General features: G+C 38.7%; 1 protein-coding gene across 1 annotated transcript in view; it reads right to left on the reverse strand.

Annotated features, from left to right (window-relative positions):
* Positions 1–232: 232 nt before the first annotated feature.
* LOC126100206 (ribosomal RNA small subunit methyltransferase NEP1) overlaps positions 233–19661 on the reverse strand; it is a 46974-nt gene continuing 27545 nt past the window's right edge. The window contains exons 4-5 of the mRNA XM_049910767.1: positions 16629–16837; positions 233–447 (exon numbers count right to left, since the gene is read on the reverse strand). Of these exons, the coding sequence (XP_049766724.1) occupies positions 334–447; positions 16629–16837 (323 nt within the window). The 3' untranslated portion in view covers positions 233–333. The remainder of the gene's footprint in view (positions 448–16628; positions 16838–19661) is intronic.

Below are 19661 nucleotides of genomic sequence, written 5' to 3' on the forward strand. Positions count from 1 at the left end.
GGGTCAATGATTCCACTCAGATGCGGACAACTTCACACAACAGGACATGGTGTTTTACCAAACAGGTATCTTCAAACTGTTGCGTCAGTAGGATGATTACCTCAATGCTCGCAGCAACTTTGCCTGATCAACATACCAATTTTGGATTGTATGCCCTTCAAACAGAAACTTTTTGGTTGGCCCTTATACTAGATACTGCTTTAAATAGAGCAATCAACATTAAAAAAGAATATAATATTTCAAATACTTTTATTTACACTAAGGCAATTAAATAAGGTGCACATTACACACAATGCACAGATACAGCTTCTCACAGCATGTGCCCAGACAATATTAAGTAACACCCCAGACTTCTTCAAATGCTGAGCATAACTTTGTGCAAGTAAGAGCTGCAGATAATGGATAGTTACTAAACGATACTGTATCCTCAGTGTAGTCCACATTCACCTGTAAGTAAAAAAATGATCCCCTTATTACAACATGTAAATACAAGACAATAGTGTCCAATAACTATGTAGCAATACATTAACGATTATAAATTTTAAATATAAACTAAATACAATGTTTTTATTAAACATACTCATATGATGGAGTTTCCAACACATTGACTTGAAATCAGAATGGAATGCCAAGTACATGTAAGACAAAGTTGGTGCAATAATGAAAATATTATTTTGTTCCATTAGCCAGTGGGACATCCCCTGGTGGAATCTACTAGAACATGCGAGGTGTGCACAGTAGTAAGCCGAGATGGTGACATCACAGCCAACCCTGTCACTGTTCAGTAGCCCCCCAATAATGTGTCATTTTTCTGTAGCGCGCCAGTACAGTAATCTATTGTGTTGTCATTCTGTTTGTGAGTAAACACGAGGCTGTTTATGCGAGAGAGTTCTTACAGTGATTGCTAATTAAGTGCAGAGTTCTGCTACAGCTATCAGTATACTGAGAGGTTCTAAGAGTATGTTTTGAATTGTTTTCAAAGAAAAATAATGGTTTATTGTGATATCATGTGTCATACTAACAAGTCCACACAACTAAAAAAATTAGGAATTCAGTTTCATATATTTCCTAAGAACAAGTAGCGGAAACAATAATTGGACAAATGCTTGCAAATGTGCCAATGTGTTCACAGTTGCTAATAATTACATGTGCTCGAGACATTTTGCTGTTCAGTTTGGGAAAGGGATTCGAAAAGCCAATTGTGAAATCTTCCTCCAAAACAGCTGAAGCTACATGCTGTTCTAAAGATACTGTAAAGAAGTAGAAGAGATTTTACAGGTAAATGTATTACCAACTGATGAAGGAACTACTGGTAAAGAAAACAATTCTGTAACTGCAACAATCGTGTTTGTGCCTACAATTATAAATGAGGTAGTAAAAAGACTTTAGCTAAAGTAAACAGATTTACACGATAGTCTCTCACAGTCTAATGCTGAGTTACTTAAAATAAAACATTTTCAACAAAAGGTTGAGGGTACATTCTCTGTCAACAACAAATGGATACAAAAGGTTGGTGTAATAACTGGGCATCTAAGATATTGCAAGAGCTGTGACCATGTTGTATATCTTATGAAGAATTATGTTATTAAGTAAAGGCAAATTTATTTGTTTAGCTCATAAATCGGTGAAATTTATAACAATACGCTGTAACACAAGTAACCCTGATTGTATTCAGAGTTGTGTAGGAGTTATCATATGTGATCAGTGTGTCTATAAGCTTCTACATGGTGCACTGTGGAGTGACATCACTTCATGATATCTGCCATATGAACTATAAAATAAACGACAGAAGAAATATACGAGAATACTCAATTTGCATAAGCAACAGATATTGCTTATTTGCTATGAAATGACAAAGTATCACACTGAAAGAATTTAAGCTTTTTTGAAACAGCAAAAAAATTACGATTGACAGACTTTGTACTAAATTTGCAGGCATGGAGTACGTGAAGAAATTGGTGGTACAAATAGTAAATATTCTGAAGTCACACCTCCATTTTCAGCTGCAACAGTTTTCAAAGGATGTGCCTGGAATGATTTTTCGATTTAAATCTCGCTATTGTCAAATTATGAAGGAAAAAGGAGTGCAGAAACGAAAATTATAATATTCAGGATGAATTTAATTTTAAGTGGACTTGACAGTAACACACTGCAAAGTAAGTTCTTTCTGATTTAATGGGAATTCATTTAAAAAGAACATCACATTGCGGAAGGGGCACATTCTGCAAAGACAATCCATTTCCCTTAGCTCACTGGCGTTAAAGAAAGCATGAGGTTTGAAGAATTCATTGTAGCCTTGAAAGAAATGCAACGATAATTTTATAAAGATTTTGAGGGCGCTGTCTGTCTTACATCTCTTTTCGAGACCTTCTGCCATTTCAGTTGAAAGCACCCTTGTGCATGTGCAGATATAACTGACTGACCTGAACGGTAATTCCAATTTTAATTACACATCTTTTTACATTAAAACTGTCTAGGACATCTACACTGGTTTTCTCAGGTAGATTTTCCCAAGTCTCCATAATGAGGCTGCAAAAGTGCTAAAATATTTCAAAAGTCATACTTGTGTGATAGATCTTTTTTTCAATTATGGAACTAAATATGTCACGATTGTGTGGCAATTTGAGTGCGAAACTGTGGAATTGTCTGCGTCTGTCTGTACACCGACTGTTTTGTATACCAGATAAAAATAATGTCTTCTGCATACCAAAAATAATTCATTACACTGAAAACTTATTTTGTTTGTGATGTATGTTGTTGAGAAATGTGAAATAAAGAACCAAGTTATATGTAGTGCAATTGCACTGCCATTTAAATGCAGTGCATTTGCTGTTTTCCCCTCTTCCCCCTCCACACGCTCAGACAGCACAGCGTGGCGGTGGAGGAAATGTGAAGTAAGACTTTAGCACTCGGGGCCCGGACAGGATCCACAAGCTGACATCTTGTCTTATTTGTTAAGTATGTGAGGTATTCTACAGCTTTATCCGTGAACTCCTGGAGGAACCCCTGATTTAGAGGAACAGTTATGCTCTGCAACTCCTGTACATTAACTGAGGGAAGTGATATCACACCAAGTTCACCTCCAATTTATGTTTGCACTTTGTGATGGAACAGGATGCCTAATAGTAGTTGAAATATTCAATATTTATGTCACAAAATGTATTCAGCTGTTGACATAAAAGGCACCTCTAGGATAAATATGAGAAATTTCCAATAAGAATTGATTTTATGTCCGTTAGTTACCAAAGCATTGTATTTGATGTCCCACCGAGGGACAAGTGGGTCAATAAGACTGCAGTTCATTTATTGTCAAGTACAAATATTAGACCCTACAATTGCCACATGTATGGAAAGTGCTGACTGGTGAGAGTGGAGTGAACAGTTATGTGGAATGCACCATGAACTAAAATTTTATTCTATGTATTAATACAAGAAACTAATTTTATCAGTCTCGAGTGGACAGTTGCCTCGAGTTGTTCACAATAAACTGACTGAAGGGACGTTATAAGGGACATTAAACGTGGATGGCTTGAATAACTAAGGACACAAAGTATATAAGGGTATCAACATGTCTTGTGGAAGGTAATTTCAAGATAAGTAAACATATAGCAAAGATGGAAGATACCTCTGTAAGTTGAGCCTATGAAGATTTTGAAGTATTGTGATTAAATTTGTACGAAGAGAATTGGAAACTTTCAGTATTGCTTCATTTCACTTCATGCAGTGTATCAAGATTAAACCTATGCTTACAGACAGTGTCCACTCCTGCAAGCATCATGAAGATGAGACTATGAAGAGAGAGAGAAAAAAAAAATAGTTCGTTCTCCATGGAGGGCATCAATAATGGAACTCCCTGTTTGCTACTGTTATCTCAAACTGCCAATTCATGAGCATTTAGTTTTTCTTGAAAAAATTTCCATTTCCTCCACATAATGTTACGATGAAAATGTGCATTGACATATTGATTTAGAACACCTCCCTAACATTTCTCCAATGACAATAGCAAAATACAAATGTCTTTCAACCTCTATCTACACAGCAGAAACTGACATAGGTGAATGTATACAACAGGAGCAGAAACAATCCAGTAAACATGGGTCCAAAAGCGAGTCATTCACAAGGTAATGGAGAATGTACATTACGAGCCACCACATTTCGCCCAAATTAGTTTACTAAAGGTTTCGATGACCTCACTGTTGACTGCCTCATACATATGATTGACCAACTGACGCACAAATTTCTCCCACGGTCCATGGTCGGAGAACGTAAGCAAAGCAAAACTGGCATAAAAATGAAGTTCATAGCATTTGCTGAGGTACCATCACAAGCACCTATGCTGTATGTTTCATTCACTCATACATGTTTATGCTACTGTGAGGAAGAGCCTTCAAAGATATGAAACAAATGAAGCTACTTCTTATCAATGTCATTTTCTGGAGATATCGTGATGTATATTTCAGAGGAGTACAAGTTCCAGATGACTTTTTGTGCAGACAACTGCAGTAGAACATTAACTGGGGCCCAAATGCAGTAATGATAAAATGACTGGATGACAGTTGCTGCCACACTGATTGCTATGAATGTGGCATTATATCACAGATGTCAGAGTGTTAAGCTAACTACAGTGAAGGCTGCCATGAGTGACACTAAATTTTGTTGAGGTACCTCTGTTCATCAGACTGATTCCACAGGCAGCCAAGCAGCCACTGGATTAGCTGGCAATTACTATTTGCTTTCTTGCTGTCCCACACACAATTATGGATATTGACACCAACACACAGGATTAGTGGTAGGGGTAACTAATCTAATAGTTCCTCCATTTCCTCATAAAATACATCTCCAGCTAGGGGAGGTGAAGTTGCAAATAGTTACCAAAGCAGACTTTCAGATTCCGAGGGCTAAATTTCTTCTTTTGTTACTTAAAATATGGCAGTTTCAGACTGTAAGAAGTTGGTATTCCCATAACAGCAATTCTTGCACTACAATACTTATTGTCGACAAGAGGCCCATCAACTACTCCAGTTCCACAAGGTGGTGGTGGTGGTGGTGATAATAATAATAATAATAATAATAATAATAATAATGCCACTGTATGATAGTTAAATGAGGGGGAGTGGAGCAGTGAAAGTTAAAGGACACTTGGTTGAATCACTATACTGATACATTATCCATATCTACAAGTAGTTCTACTGCAGGGAAAGATTTAAGGTCTAATGGTGCCATCAAAGATGTGTTTGATTTACATATTTTCCTTTCTTTCTCTTTGTTTCTCTATGGAACAATTTAATTATTGTCGGAACTTGTTAGGTTTCATATTTATTGCAAAGGATGACAGGACTGTTCTACTGGCCGATGCTCATACTATTTCCTCCCACTGATCACTATTTGTGAGTGGGCCAGTTAAAGTACTGGAGGACATCCAGAGTGTTGATCTCTCAAGCAACACTAGAGAAAAATAAAAGCCTCCAGTTGTGTCAACAGAAGACTATCCACTGATGCACACTAGGTGTACTCGGGGATACAATGAGAGAGATTTAGGAAGTAGTTTGTGACTCTGAACACAGGAAGTTCTAGCTGTAGCCTTTGCAAAATTTTTGATCATGTCATCTGGATGAAGCTGTTTGTATCTTTGGCTTCAAAGTAGAACAAGTGGTCAACTGTTTTGTATTTCTCATCCTGTTTTCATCTTTAAAAATTGGGCAAACCTGGAACCCAATAGAGTGATGCTCTATCTAGTTTATGTACAGTGGACGTTCTTCGCAAATGCAATCATCAATTGACCATCTGCCAGAGTTACCACAAACAGTTTGGGAAGTATAATGAGATGATATGAACCCTAGCAGAAACACTGGGAACCCACACAGAAACACTGGGAATGCCTCAAGTGTGGCAAGATGTAAAGCTGAATGTCCCACCTACATATGGTGACTTATTTTTACGAATAAAATAAGTCCTTCAAAATGTCAACATGAAGACACCTGCACCAACTCTATTTTTCATTAGCCTTCTCTGTACTTGTCGTACAAAATGAGTGCCGCATCACCATATTTGCTCCAAGTTCATCAGATTGGAGTGATTGATTTCTGTGAAAGATAAAGCCTTGTTATATTACAGCTATTGCGTGGAGTAACAGTGGCAGAGATATCACCTACTATGGTGCAGGCTCAGATTGCTTGAGAATGTTAATGCAAGATGCTGAGGGGTCACTAGGTACAATCAGTAACGATGCAGAACTACCAAAGGGTGTCATAAAAGCTGACAAAACATGGGCTTAAAGGTACAATGTCGAAATTACGATCCATTCATCTCGACAGCAGCATTCCAGATCACTAAGACTGAAAAAAATCTTGACAAGTGCAGTCAAATGTGAAAATTATGCTCAGTGTCTTCTTAGATTTTAATGGCCACAATGTCATCTGATCAGTAAGGATTACTACTTACATATTCAAAGACATGTTTCTCAATTTTTGATGAAAAACAACATTGCAATGATGTCCCAACATCCATATTTCCAAAAATGGCCAACTATGATTCTTTTCTGTTCCCAAAAATAAAGTAAACGTTAAAGGGTTGTCATTCTACAAGAATTGAACCATGGACCTTGCCGTTTGTGGGGAAGCTTGCGTGCCTCAGCGATACAGACAGCCGTATCGTAGGTGCAACCACAATGGAGGTGTATCTGCTGAGAGGCCAGACACACATGTGGTTCCTGAAGAAGGACAGCAGCCTTTTCAGTAGTTGCAGGGCAACAGTCTTGATGATTGACTGATCTGGCCTTGTAACACTAACCAAAACAGCCTTGCTGTGCTGTTACTGCAAACAGCTGAAAGCAAGGGGAAACTACAGCCGTAATTTTTCCCGAGAGAATGCAGCTTTACTGTATGGTTAAATGATGATGGCATCCTCTTGGGTAAAATATTCCGGAGGTAAAATAGTCCCCCACTCGGATCTCCGGGCAGGGACTACTCAGGAGGATGTTATCAGGAGAAAGCATTCTACGGGTAGGAGTGTGGAATGTCAGATCCCTTAATCGGGCAGGTAGGTTGGAAAATTTAAAAAGGGAAATGGATAGGTTAAGTTAGATATAGTGGGAATTAGTGAAGTTCGGTGGCAGGAGGAACAAGACTCCTGGTCAGGTGAATACAGGGTTATAAATACAAAATCAAATAGGAGTAGGTTTAATAATGAATTAAAAAATAGGAATGTGGGTAAGCTATTACAAACAGCATAGTCAATGCATTATTTGGGCCAAGATAGAAACGAAGCCCACACCTACCACAACAGTACAAGTTTATATGCTGACTAGCTCTGCAGATGACGAAGAGATTGATGAAATGTATGATGAGATAAAACAAATTATTCAGATAGCGAATGGAGACGAAAATTTAATTGTCCTGGGGGACTGGAATTCGATAGTAGGAAAAGGAAGAGAAGGAAAAGTAGTAGGTGAATATGGACTGGGGGTAGGAATGAAAGAGGAAGCTGCCTGGTAGAATTTTGCATGGAGCATACCTTAATCATAGCTAACACCTGGTTTAAGAATCAAGAAAGAATGTCATATACGTGGAAGAGGCCTGGAGACACTGGAAGGTTTCAGATAGATTATATAATGGTAAGAGAGATTTGGGAACCAGGTTTTAAATTGAAAGACATTTCCAGGGGCAAATGTGGACCACGATCTATTGGTTATGAACTGTAGATTAAAACTGAAGAAACTGCAAAAAGGTGGGAACTTAAGGAGATGGGACCTGGATAAACTGACAGAACCACAGGTTGTAGAGAGTTACAGGGAGAGCATTAGGGAACGATTGACAACAATGGGGGAAAGAAATACAGTAGAAGAAGAATGGGTAACTTTGAGAGATGAAATAGTGAAGGCAGCAGAGGACCAAGTAGGTAAAAAAATGAGGGCTCATAAAAATCCTGGGTAACAGAAGTGATACTGAATTGATGAAAGGAGAAAATATAAAAATGCAGTCAATGAAGCAGGAAAAAAGGAATACAAACGTCTCAAAAATGAGATCGACAGGAAATGTAAAATGGCTAAGCAGGGATGGCTAAAGGACTAATATAAGGATGCAGAGGCATATCTCGCTAGGGGGAAGATAGATACTGCCTACAGGAAAATTAAAGAGACCTTTGGAGAAATGTGAACCGTCGAAACAAGGCCCCAGAAGTAGACAACATTCCATTAGAACTACTGATAGCCTTGGGAAAGCCAGCCCTGACAAAACTCTACCATCTGGTGATCAAGATGTATGAGACAGGCAAAATACCCTCAGGTTTCAAGAAGAATATAACAATTCCAATCCCAAAGAAAGCAGGTGTTGACAGATGTGAAAGTTACCGAACTATCTGTTTAATAAGCCAGGGCTCCAAAATACTAACACGAATTATTTACAGACGAATGGAAAAACTGGTAGAAGCCGACCTCGGGGAACATCAGTTTGGATTCTGTAGAAATGTTGAAACGCGTGAGGCAGTACTGGCCCTACAACTTATCTTAGAAGATAGATTAAGGAAAGGCAAACCTACGTTTCTAGCATTTGTAGACTTAGAGAAAGCTTTTAACAATGCTGACTGGAATACTCTCTTTCAAAATCTGAAGGTGGCAGGGGTAAAATACAGGGAGCGAAAGGCTATTTACAATTTGTACAGAAACCAGATGGCAGTTGTAAGAGTCAAGGGGCATGGAAGGGAAGCAGTGGTTGGGAAGGGAGTGAGACAGGATTGCAGCCTCTCCCCGATGCTACTCAATCTGTATATTGAGCAAGCAGTAAAGGAAACAAAAGAAAAATTTGGAGTAGGAATTAAAATCCATAGAGAAGAAATAAAAACTTTCAGGTTCACCAATGACATTGTAATTCTGTCAGAGACAGCACAGGACTTGGAAGAGCAGTTGAACAGAATGGACAGTGTCTTGAAAGGAGGATATAAGATGAACATCAACAAAAGGAAAATGAGGATGATGGAATGTAGTTGAATTAAGTCGGGTGATGCTGAGGGAATTAGATTAGGAAATGACACACTTAAATAGTAAAGGAGTTTTGCTATTTGGGGAGCAAAATAACTGATGATGATCAAAGTAGGGAGGATGTAAAATGTAGACTGGCAATGGTAAGGAAAGCATTTCTGAAGAAGAGAAATTTGTTAACATCAAGTATTGATTTAAGTGTCAGGAATTCGTTTCTGAAAGTGTTTGTAGGGAGCGGAGCCATGTATCGAAGTGAAACATGGATGATAAATAGTTTGGCAAGAAGAGAATAGAAGCTTTCGAAATGTGGTGCTACAGAAGAATGCAAAATATTAGATGGCTAGACCACACAACTAATGAGGAGGTATTGAATAGAATTGGGGAGAAGAGAAATTTGTGGCACAACTTAACTAGAAGAAGGAATCGGTTGGTAGGACATGTTCTGAGGCATCAAGGGATCACCAATTTAGTACTGGAGGGCAGCGTGGAGGGTAAAAATCGTAGAGGGAGACCAAGAGATGAATACACTAAGCAGATTCAGAAGGATGTAGGTTGCAGTAGGTACGCGGAGATGAAGAAGCTTGCACAGGATAGAGTAGCATGGAGAGCTGCATCAAACCAGTCTCTGGACTGAAGACCATAACAACAGATGAGATTAAAAATGTGTTGCTAATAGAGCTAAACGTTATCTGAAAGACTGAGTTTCAGATGTGTTGCAGGGTTTAGAAAAAGTGCTGGTATAAATGTATAGTACGAAAAGGGGAATACTTTGAAGGGGGATAACACTAATGTAGGGAAATAGATAAAATTCTTCCAAAAAGTGAAATATTCATTTTTTTCAATAAACTTCGTAGGTGTGAGAGACTTTTTTTACATTTTCAATGATAAAAATTCTATCATATCTGTTACACTCAACAGATTAACAAATATCAAAAAATTTAGTAGGTGTCAACGTACTGACTCGAGTAGCTGGGCAGTAGGTGGAGGCCTCTGCCAGAAACAAACCTGTGGCTCGGGAGTCATCCTCGACTCCTTGTCTATACTGACTAGGGAAAATTAGATGGTTCCAGGGTGAAACACAAAGATCAGTGTGTAAAAGAAACATATAGAAATATGTAGTTTACAGCTATTTTGTTAACAGAACACAAAGGTATTTTATTGTTAATGTTGAGTCCGCAGTGAAGAACACATTGGGAAGTGCCTAGGGGCTAAACTGGCAGTGACAGACCTACCCTTGCAGTCAAAATTTACTCTTGTGACAATAACTGCTCGTAAATAGTAAGTGCAGAGCACAGTTTGTGATTTATGTTGCCTTCTAGGATCTGCTGTAGGTAGTGTTTCTCATGTTTCACATCCTGTGTAGTCGTTCAATCTTAAAAGATGTAACAAACTGTTGAAAGGTAGGGGGCAGGATGAGGGGAGAGGTTCTTCTTGCAGTAGTATAATTCATGAGCAATTTTAGTACATCCAATTTGGAGACTGCCTGAGGCAATAACTTTGTAGTGCTTTCAGTTGCTTGCAATTTCCTGTGGTGTGTAATATATAGCCATTTTTTTCACAGCTCTCTAGGATGCTACGGTATAATGTGCATCTTTAAATTAGAGTTTTTAGTTCTTTTGTTTTGATCATCACTGATTTTTTGGGTAGTTTGCCACCCAATTAATTACTCTGAATGCTGACATGATACATTATCTAGAAGAAGAAAGTGGATATCCCAGTATTGTGAAGGCATGTAGCTGGTTACACACTCGAGGAATTCCTGTACACAAAGATGTTCTGTAGAGGAAAAGTTGTACTGTATTTTTGGGCTGTACATGTTGCTATTAATTCTGCAGCATAAATATTGCCATTCTTCATTTCTTTTAGAGATGAACACTTAGCCAACTAGCTCATAATTGTTGGAAATGTAAGTGTAATGGTATCTGAAATGTGGATATTCTTTGCGACTGAATAAAACATACAGTAATAAAAATGAGATTTTTGTTGTCTTTGGTACCACACCATAGATCCATCCTTACTGGTGGCTGGGGCACATGCAATGGAAAGTCAGTGACTGGTAGTTACACATACAGGTTACTGGAGGAAATTGATGTTCTCATTGGAAGTCTTTGAGTCATACTGCAAGGCTCATTCTATTGGTAAGGTGGTTTGTGAATAACCTGGCCCCGAGTTTATGAACAAAATGGGATGATGGGAGTGCTTTGGCATTTAGTTAATATTAATTGTACAGTTAATTACATTTTATTGGTGTTTTACTTTCAAAGAAGGTATTCCCGGTTGCATAGGAAGACTATTGTCAGGGCTCGTATGAAAAGCTCTGATTGTGAAAGGCATTACACTGTGCTGTATAGCTTGAAATAAGCCTATGACAGAAGTCACAGCTGTCCCATACGCAACGGGTCCATAGTCTTAATGGTACGAGAAGTGTTTTATAAATTTTAGTAAATCTGTTTGTACTTTTTCTCTCGAAGTGTTGCTTGGAATATGGAGAATATTAAGAAAGAAGGAAGGAAAATTTAGTTTAACATCCCACCAACTACGAGATCAGATATGGGGGAGAGCATTCAGTTTGTCAAGCATTAATACATATGCAGTAATCACTCAGTCCTCCACCCTTTTTCTATTTTGGCCAGCTAGGGAGCATGTGAGAATTTTAATTCCTGTCATTTGCTTTTTTTTCTTTCCCTTCTATACTCTTTCACCTTTCAGCACATCTCCCGCCCCCCCTCCCCCCTGTCTTCCCTACCCACACCACTTCACGACTGTTGTCTTCTTGTTTCTGCCATGGACTCACTTTTCTTTTTTAATACTTTTCTTCTGAAAAGTATCTATATATCCTTTTACATTACACTTAAAAAAATTATATAAGTTTCTGAATACAACTTTGTTAATTTGTTTCCCCAGAGTTAATTTTTATCAACCTATTGTCAATCATCCAAAAAATATCAGTCTTTTTCCCTTATTCTTTTTGCTATGTTTTCTAATGTTTCACATATTCAATCATTGCTTCTTAATTTCCAGGTTACATATTCTTATTGGGCATAAAATTGTCCCCACAATTCTTCTCTTTAATATTTTTAGGCTCTCTAATTTGTAATTCAGTGTGAGGCATTCACTTGTGTAGAGACATTCTCATACACTACTGCAACTGTACTGCATTAGTTTTGCATTTCTTCAACTGCACTTTTTTATTGTAAATATTTTTTTCTTAATCCACAGTCTCTTTCCATTTTGTGTATCCTTTCATTTATGCTAGGTTTTTCTAACCCATTTTTTTCAAATTCTCTCTCCTGAATACTTGAATGATTTGACCTTTTTTATTTGACCAACATCCATCTGCAAAAAATTAGGTGCTTCTCTTATGTTACAGATAACCTGGGTTTTCAGAATGCATTTTCACTCTGCAGTGGAGCGTGTGCTGACCTGAACCTTCCTAGCAGATTAAAACTGTGTTGGACCAGGACTTGAAACTGGGACCTTTGCAATTCACGAACAAGTACTTCACCAGCTGAGCTATCTGAGTGAGACACACAGTCTGCCCTCACAGTTTAAGATGCCAAATTTGGTTTTCTCTACAATGATTCTCTATTGGGTAACTTTTTTGAGAAACAGATTTTTATTTATGCATCCACTAGCTTTTTAGACAGAACAGCATAATTGTCTGCCAATGGCAGACAGTTTTCTTCAGTCCACCTCAAATGTAAGGGTGTCTTTTTGTTGTCCACAACTTTCAAATTAATAGATGAAACATCTCAGTTTTTAGACTTTAATAGTTTACTGTTCTGGCAACAGCCACATTGGCATTATCTTGTTTTTCCAGTTGCCACATATGCATTTATTTGTTTCATTACTTGATATTCACCACATAAGCATTGTTTAATTTTGTTTTCAGTTACCAGTGAACATGGCAGGTGGAAGCTTGACATTCAATGAAAGGAAGGCAGTTTTCAAATGGTACATTAAGTATGAAAACATCATGAAGTTCAATGTGAATGGAGAAATGAGTTTCAAACAGAGAAACCAACAATTGCATCAATTGTATGTATTCGCGACAAAACTGAATTCGAAGGAGGTGTTACAGATGATCTAGATGACCTATAACAGCAACAAGTCCAGAAAACTCTTGTACTGTATTCGCTTACACACACAAGTCTGTGAGATAGTGTGCCCGTGAAAACAGGTTGAGTTGCTTTAGTGTCCAGTGCACTTTGAAGACTGCAAACTTTAAGTACTACATCTCAAGACTGTTACACTCTATGAACAAGGATGGTGCAGGTAATACAACTGAGTACTGCGAGTAGTTTAATGGTATGGTGCACAACACCAAAATGTTTGCAAAGGTGAATGTGTGATCCCATGATACACAGTTTAAACTCAGTGCTACAGTAAACCACACAACTGCATCTACTGGGCTGCCATAAATCCGCACATGAATGTACATAAACTTTGAATTTACCAGGAGTCAATGTGTGGTGCGGATTATCTTATTGGGATAATTGGGCCATTCTTCTTTGACGGCACTTGAGAGATTCAACTTACCCGCAGTCCACGAGTTCTATTGGGACTAAAGGTTTTACCCTGAACAGTATGGTACCCCACCCAACCATCATACTTGTGTTAGAGAGTGCCTCAATGAAAATCCATTTGCATGATTGGTAGACCAAATAGGAGCTCTTGAGTATCCACCAAGCTCTCCAGACTTAAAACCTCTAACTTATACCTATAAGGAATACTAAAGGACGATGTTTATCAACAAAAACCACACACATCGGATGAACTTCAATAATGAATTGAACATTTCTGTACAGATATCCAACTGGACACGTTGCAGTTGGTAATTCTGCAGCAGTCACCTGTGTGTGGGTATTAATAGTGACAACTTCAAACATCTATGTTGACTTCAATAGCTTGAATTTCAATTTTCGAGCTGGTGTGCTGGGTACTGAGTACTCTATTACAGAATTACGTAGTGCTGTAGCATAACGCAGAGCCCTGTGACATGGTACCTCTAGGCATTTGTTTACTTGATCCTCCTAGCCCCCTTTCTTTCCTCTACCCTCCTTCCCCTCAGTATTGCTTTGTTTCACAAGGAAAATGTAGTGGGGCACTCCGTATACTGTGCACCTGCTCTTGTTATACTTGTTTATTTCTGGCAATTTTGAAGGTATTTTTACTTTATCCAAGCAAAGAATTGAACAGTAAAAGTACCTTTTCATCACAGTATTTATTACAAAGATCACAAAAATATGTAAGCTATTTTGTTGCATATTTTTTTTTATGTAAGAGTCATTAGCCAGCAGTTGGTATTCTTTGTCTATTTGTTTCTAGGACCATAGATTTCACAAAGCTTGAGGACATTCCTGCATACCTTCAAGAACTTGAAGTAGAGGGACCTGGAATAAATCTTGTTGAGTTAGCTGAAAGCGAAGGTGATCTGAGTGACAAAGTAGTTATTTTTAGTGACAGCGACCATGAAACTAACTCTGAACAGGACAAAGGTGGGTGTTAGAAAGAAAGAAGTTCAGGAATTAAGTTTTTCTTAGGAAAAGGCAAGCCATCAAAATAGAGTAAAAAACAGCCTCTAAAACAAATACAACTAAGCAAAAAAATATAAAAGTTTCACCTGGTGTCCCAAGCTATTCAATCGATATTTCTAATGAAATTGACACATTTTTCTAGCTTTTTGAAATGGATATGATAGCATCCCATAAAATAAATATATAGACAATCTTAAACCAAACTACAAATGAACAAGCGATTGTAAAGTTACAGACAGATGTGAAATTATGGTACTATTCAGTGTTTTAATGTGGGTAAGTATAAAGAAAGGTCAACATGTAAATGTAAAAACTCTGGGAGTCAGACAGTACAGGTATCGATATCCTGAGGGCCACAATGGGCTATGCGGGATATCTACTTGTCATGTGTAGTATCAGGTTTGATGACATATCCACCAAAATAAAAGGAGAAAACTTGACAAGTTAGCTGCTGTGAGAAAGTTTTACAAACCTTTACAGTCAATGGGAAACAATCCTATAATCCTACTGAATGAGATGATCAATGAAATGCTGATATGATTTAGAGGCAACGGCACCTGCATCCAGTATATACTGTCCAAACCAGCCAAATACACTATAAAAATATTTGGCATGTGTGACACAAAGAGTTTTTACACCAGTAATATTGAAGTATATGTGGGAAAACAGCCTGATGAACCATCAAACAGCTCAACAGAAATTGTAAAAATGCTTGTCGGCGACAAAAAAGGTACACACAGAGATGTCATCATTGACAATTGGTACAGGAGATGCCAGTTAGCAGACACATGTTAGAGAAAAACTGGCCACTGTAGGCACTCTGTGAAAGTGGGAAAGTCTGGTGATCTGATGATAAGCTTATGCCCACTCTTAATATCAAGTCTCGCCCACACAATCTCATCTACAGCTTGAATTTCTCCTTTCGGTGTACTCTAATTAAATTTTCCCCAAAAATTTCACTGGTGTCAAGTCTGGGTTTTAAGTGCCTTTCTGTACCCAGTATTATGTGAACTTTATCATTATTTCAGGACTTTGCTGTGTTAACCACACAGTGTCACCTGCTTGCCGGGGGGGGGGGGGGGGGGGGTTATTTTTTGCATCTTACACTAATATTTCTGGGTCTCTTACAGTCATCATTATCTGGACTGGATGCAGAGTCACATACTTAAAAAAAAAAACTCTGACATACACTGCACACTGACCCATTTAGGGGAACCCAGTAGTTTTCAACCCTACAACATATGTCCAGGACATCACAGTCTAGCCTGTCCCTGAACCTAACACTTCACTCAGATACAGAGGGCCAATATCCCTTTAGGGATGATGCTGAAAATTGTTAGCTTTGTTTACCCTCCAAGAGCGAGTCCAGCCTTCTCCACCTTCTTTGCCAGTCACTGGAAAGAGTACATCGCACATACTTCAAAAACATGGATCAAAATTGACTTACAATCTTTACTTCTTGCATATCTCAACAGCTTCATACCAACTGAGGCTTTTACTATCTAATTAGGAGAAATCAGTTTTCTTCTTTGAAATTTTGTAGAAGAAACTTAAATATACACACAACACAGTTATTCTTTTAAATTCTTCAGCCATCTGTTGAACTCTTTTTCCATCTTAAAAATATAAAATAAGTGTAACTTATGCAATGGTGTCCACTTGGCCTCCAGTATAAGAAGGTAATCTTCACCAATTGTTTCTGAATGTGATTTTAAATCAATTTGTTGTATATCCAGCAAATAAATTTATTAGCACAGTATATCCTCTCAGATGAAGTAACACCTCACATACTGGTGACCAAAATGTGCAAGTGCACTCATTCTTGAGAACAAAATTCATTGTAAGGTATTAAAAAACAATAGTATCTAGTCAGTACAATACAATACTATACAATACAATAACATAACATACTTAATTCACACAAGAAAGTCAGTCTCGCAAAACTGGCAGGAAACTATTACTGACTGGTCTTTACAAAAACTTGCTTAACTACTAAATAGCACCAAAATCAAATAATTTCTCCAACTGTATTAGAAAATGATCCAATAACCCAAATGATAAATTATGGTAAATAAAAGTTAGTGAAACACAGGCTAAAGAAGTGTCTCTAAGCTCACCTTTCCATGGGCCATAGCACCAACAACCACCACTATCGGTTCATTATCTGGCACAAGCTCACGGGGATGTACTATTCGGTCAGCTGAAAATGAAGTCCCCACCTTACGACAGCCGACAGGGAGGTGATCTGTCACAGGGTTGCGTATGACTTTCAACAGCTTCATGGGGCTGTCTGATGCTCGCACACTAAATCTATGTAGCAGCTGCACTGTTCGAAGAATGAAACGGAATTAGAAATGACACACAGTAAACATACAACAGCAATAGTTTAACAGTTATTGACCTCTGAAAACAATAAAGACAATGTTTTGTCTAGCGAAGGGGGAGCAGGGGTCTTACTAACATACAAGAACTTAACTCGAACAATATACTACGAACGCTATCTATATTTTTTTTTTGTTTTTGCTCCCCCCTCCCCAAGTATTTTCCAAGATATTAGTTTGACAGCTTCCTTAAATATGCTACTGCAGAAATTATTTGTCTCAATCACAACGGAGATGTAGCTGAATGCTCAATGTCCATTTCGTGCTTCAGCCACCCACAAAATCTTGAAAAAGCCTCAATGTATACAGCTCTTGTGCTCATCTGGAACTGCTCTAGAGTGTGCATTGTCTATCTGACACAAGGAAGACTCTGCTCACAAGGTAGGTTATGTAAGAGTCCCCTATAATCCTTCAGAGATCTCAAAAATTGTATTATTGCTGGAGGCCTAAAGAATGATTTAACGTTATGCCTCTTCAGGAGCCAGTTAAACTTCCCCATCACTGAACCTCAAAATGTCAATTAAACACAAATATCTTGCCTTGTTCTTGACACATTTTTTTATTGTATGCATCATCTGAAATAATTTGTGAAATGAGGCAATGATGATATACATTTTCAAAGGGGAATTTTGATAGGTTACTGAAGTAATGTGCATGAAATTGAAAGCCGCATGCATTAGCAATGTATTGTCATTCGTGAGAGTGTGCTGCGAAAGACCAATACTGTGAACTTCTGACACAGCCCGCAACAGGTGAGAGCCTATTTAAACCCCTCTGTGCTACATTCGCACTCAGTTATCATGTTATTACTACTTGCATACATTTGCCTTATCTTACTTACAATCTTTACTTCTTGCATATCTCAACAGCTTCATACCAACTGAGGCTTTTACTATCTAATTAGGAGAAATCAGTTTTCTTCTTTGAAATTTTGTAGAAGAAACTTAAATATACACACAACACAGTTATTCTTTTAAATTCTTCAGCCATCTGCTGTGTATGTTATGGAGATTTGCATAAATGCCACAGTCTAATAAAGTAGTACTAATATTCTGCGTTGTGTATCTAAGTTACAACACAAGTGACAACGAGTGTGGGACTGTTCTCCCAGCAGTTTTCAGTCTCTGGTAGGTCCTCTGTTGCATCTCCAATGTATGACAGTGCTACTGATGACATTATATGTCAGCTGGTTGAGCAGCAAGGAGTTCTTACTGTGGTGTTGCAGAATCTCAGTTAACAGCAGGAGGCGTTTGCTACAGTGCAACACAATCAAATCCAGGTATTGCAAACACCTGCCCCTGTTTTGGCCAGTTATAGGTCTGTCCCAATCTACATCGCCTGCCATGTCACTCCTTGCACCTCCTGTCTAGCCTGGCACTAACCCTGTCATTTATCCCCCACCGTTTCCTGTTTACGATGAGTCTGCTGAAGAATGGGGAGCATACAAAAAATGGTTGCAGCAGCATTTTTCTGCATTTGGATTGACTGATTTTACCTTATGCTGTGCTTTCTTTTTGTCTTTGTTATCACCTCGCACATATCAACTCCTTTGCCCACTGGCTCACCACCACTCTCTTTTACTAACACATGTGATCTTCTTTCAAAATACTACTATAATAGACGCACATCACAGCCGCTCGAGTTGGATTCTGCCAGTGTCACAAGAAATTGGGACATTCCACTAAAAAGCTTGGGCAGCTGAGCATCACGGTTTAAGCCGTCATTGTCACTTTGTTGCTGATGTACATTAGCATTCGACTAAATGGTTTGTGATGCAATCATTTGGTTGGCCCCCGATCCTGAGGTTCATGAGCAGGCCTTTCAAAGTGAAAACCCCTTCCTCTCCAACGTTCTGACTATTGCACAATCGTTTGAGGTCTCGAGGGTCGCAGGTACTCGAACTGAATTGTGGTGTGAGGTTGCAGAAGTTACCCCACTTCCACGCTCCATTTGTTGGACGGTTCGCAGGGTGAAGATGTGGTGGCAGTCGTCCATCCGTGAGCAGAACATCACGGTGGCCGGCCCGTACCACTGTGGCAGCCATGGCCGCAGCAGCAGCACAGCACGCCCAGTTGTTGTTGTTGTTGTTGTTGTTGTCGTCTTCAGTCCTGAGACTGGTTTGATGCAGCTCTCCATGCTACTCTGTCCTGTGCAAGCTTCTTCATCTCCCAGTACCTACTGCAACCTACATCCTTCTGAATCTGCTTGGTGTATTCATCTCTTGGTCTACCTCTACGATTTTTACCCTCCACGCTACCCTCCAATACTAAACTGGTGATCCCTTGATGCCTCAGAACATGTCCTACCAACTGATCCTTTCCTCTAGTCAAGTTGTGAAACAAACTCCTCTTCTCCCCAATTCTATTCAATACCTCCTCATTAGTTATGTGATCTACCCAGTAATGAACAACAACTGAAGCGCTTCACACTTTCCTCTTGTCCGTCATATTTTGTCACTCGAGATAGGCCGGACTGTCCTAAGCAGTGCACCATTTGCCGTCAGTGCAATAAAACAGGCCACATTGCTCCTGTTTGTAATGCAAAATTCCAACAGCCCATTGCAAATGCTGACATGGACATCAAATATGTATTGGCAATCTCCTTTGATCCAGTAAGCTTTTTGTTGATGTCTAGGTTTACCATAAGGTTTTGCATCCAGCAAACAGGCTATTTAGTCATTGTCAAGAAGCTGTTGTGATGGTTACACCTTTGCAGCAATTTCTAAGTTTCTGTCAATACTCAATCTATCATTGACACATATCCTTTACC

The sequence above is a fragment of the Schistocerca cancellata genome, chromosome 9, assembly GCF_023864275.1.
Source record: "Schistocerca cancellata isolate TAMUIC-IGC-003103 chromosome 9, iqSchCanc2.1, whole genome shotgun sequence".
Taxonomy (NCBI): domain Eukaryota; kingdom Metazoa; phylum Arthropoda; class Insecta; order Orthoptera; family Acrididae; genus Schistocerca; species Schistocerca cancellata.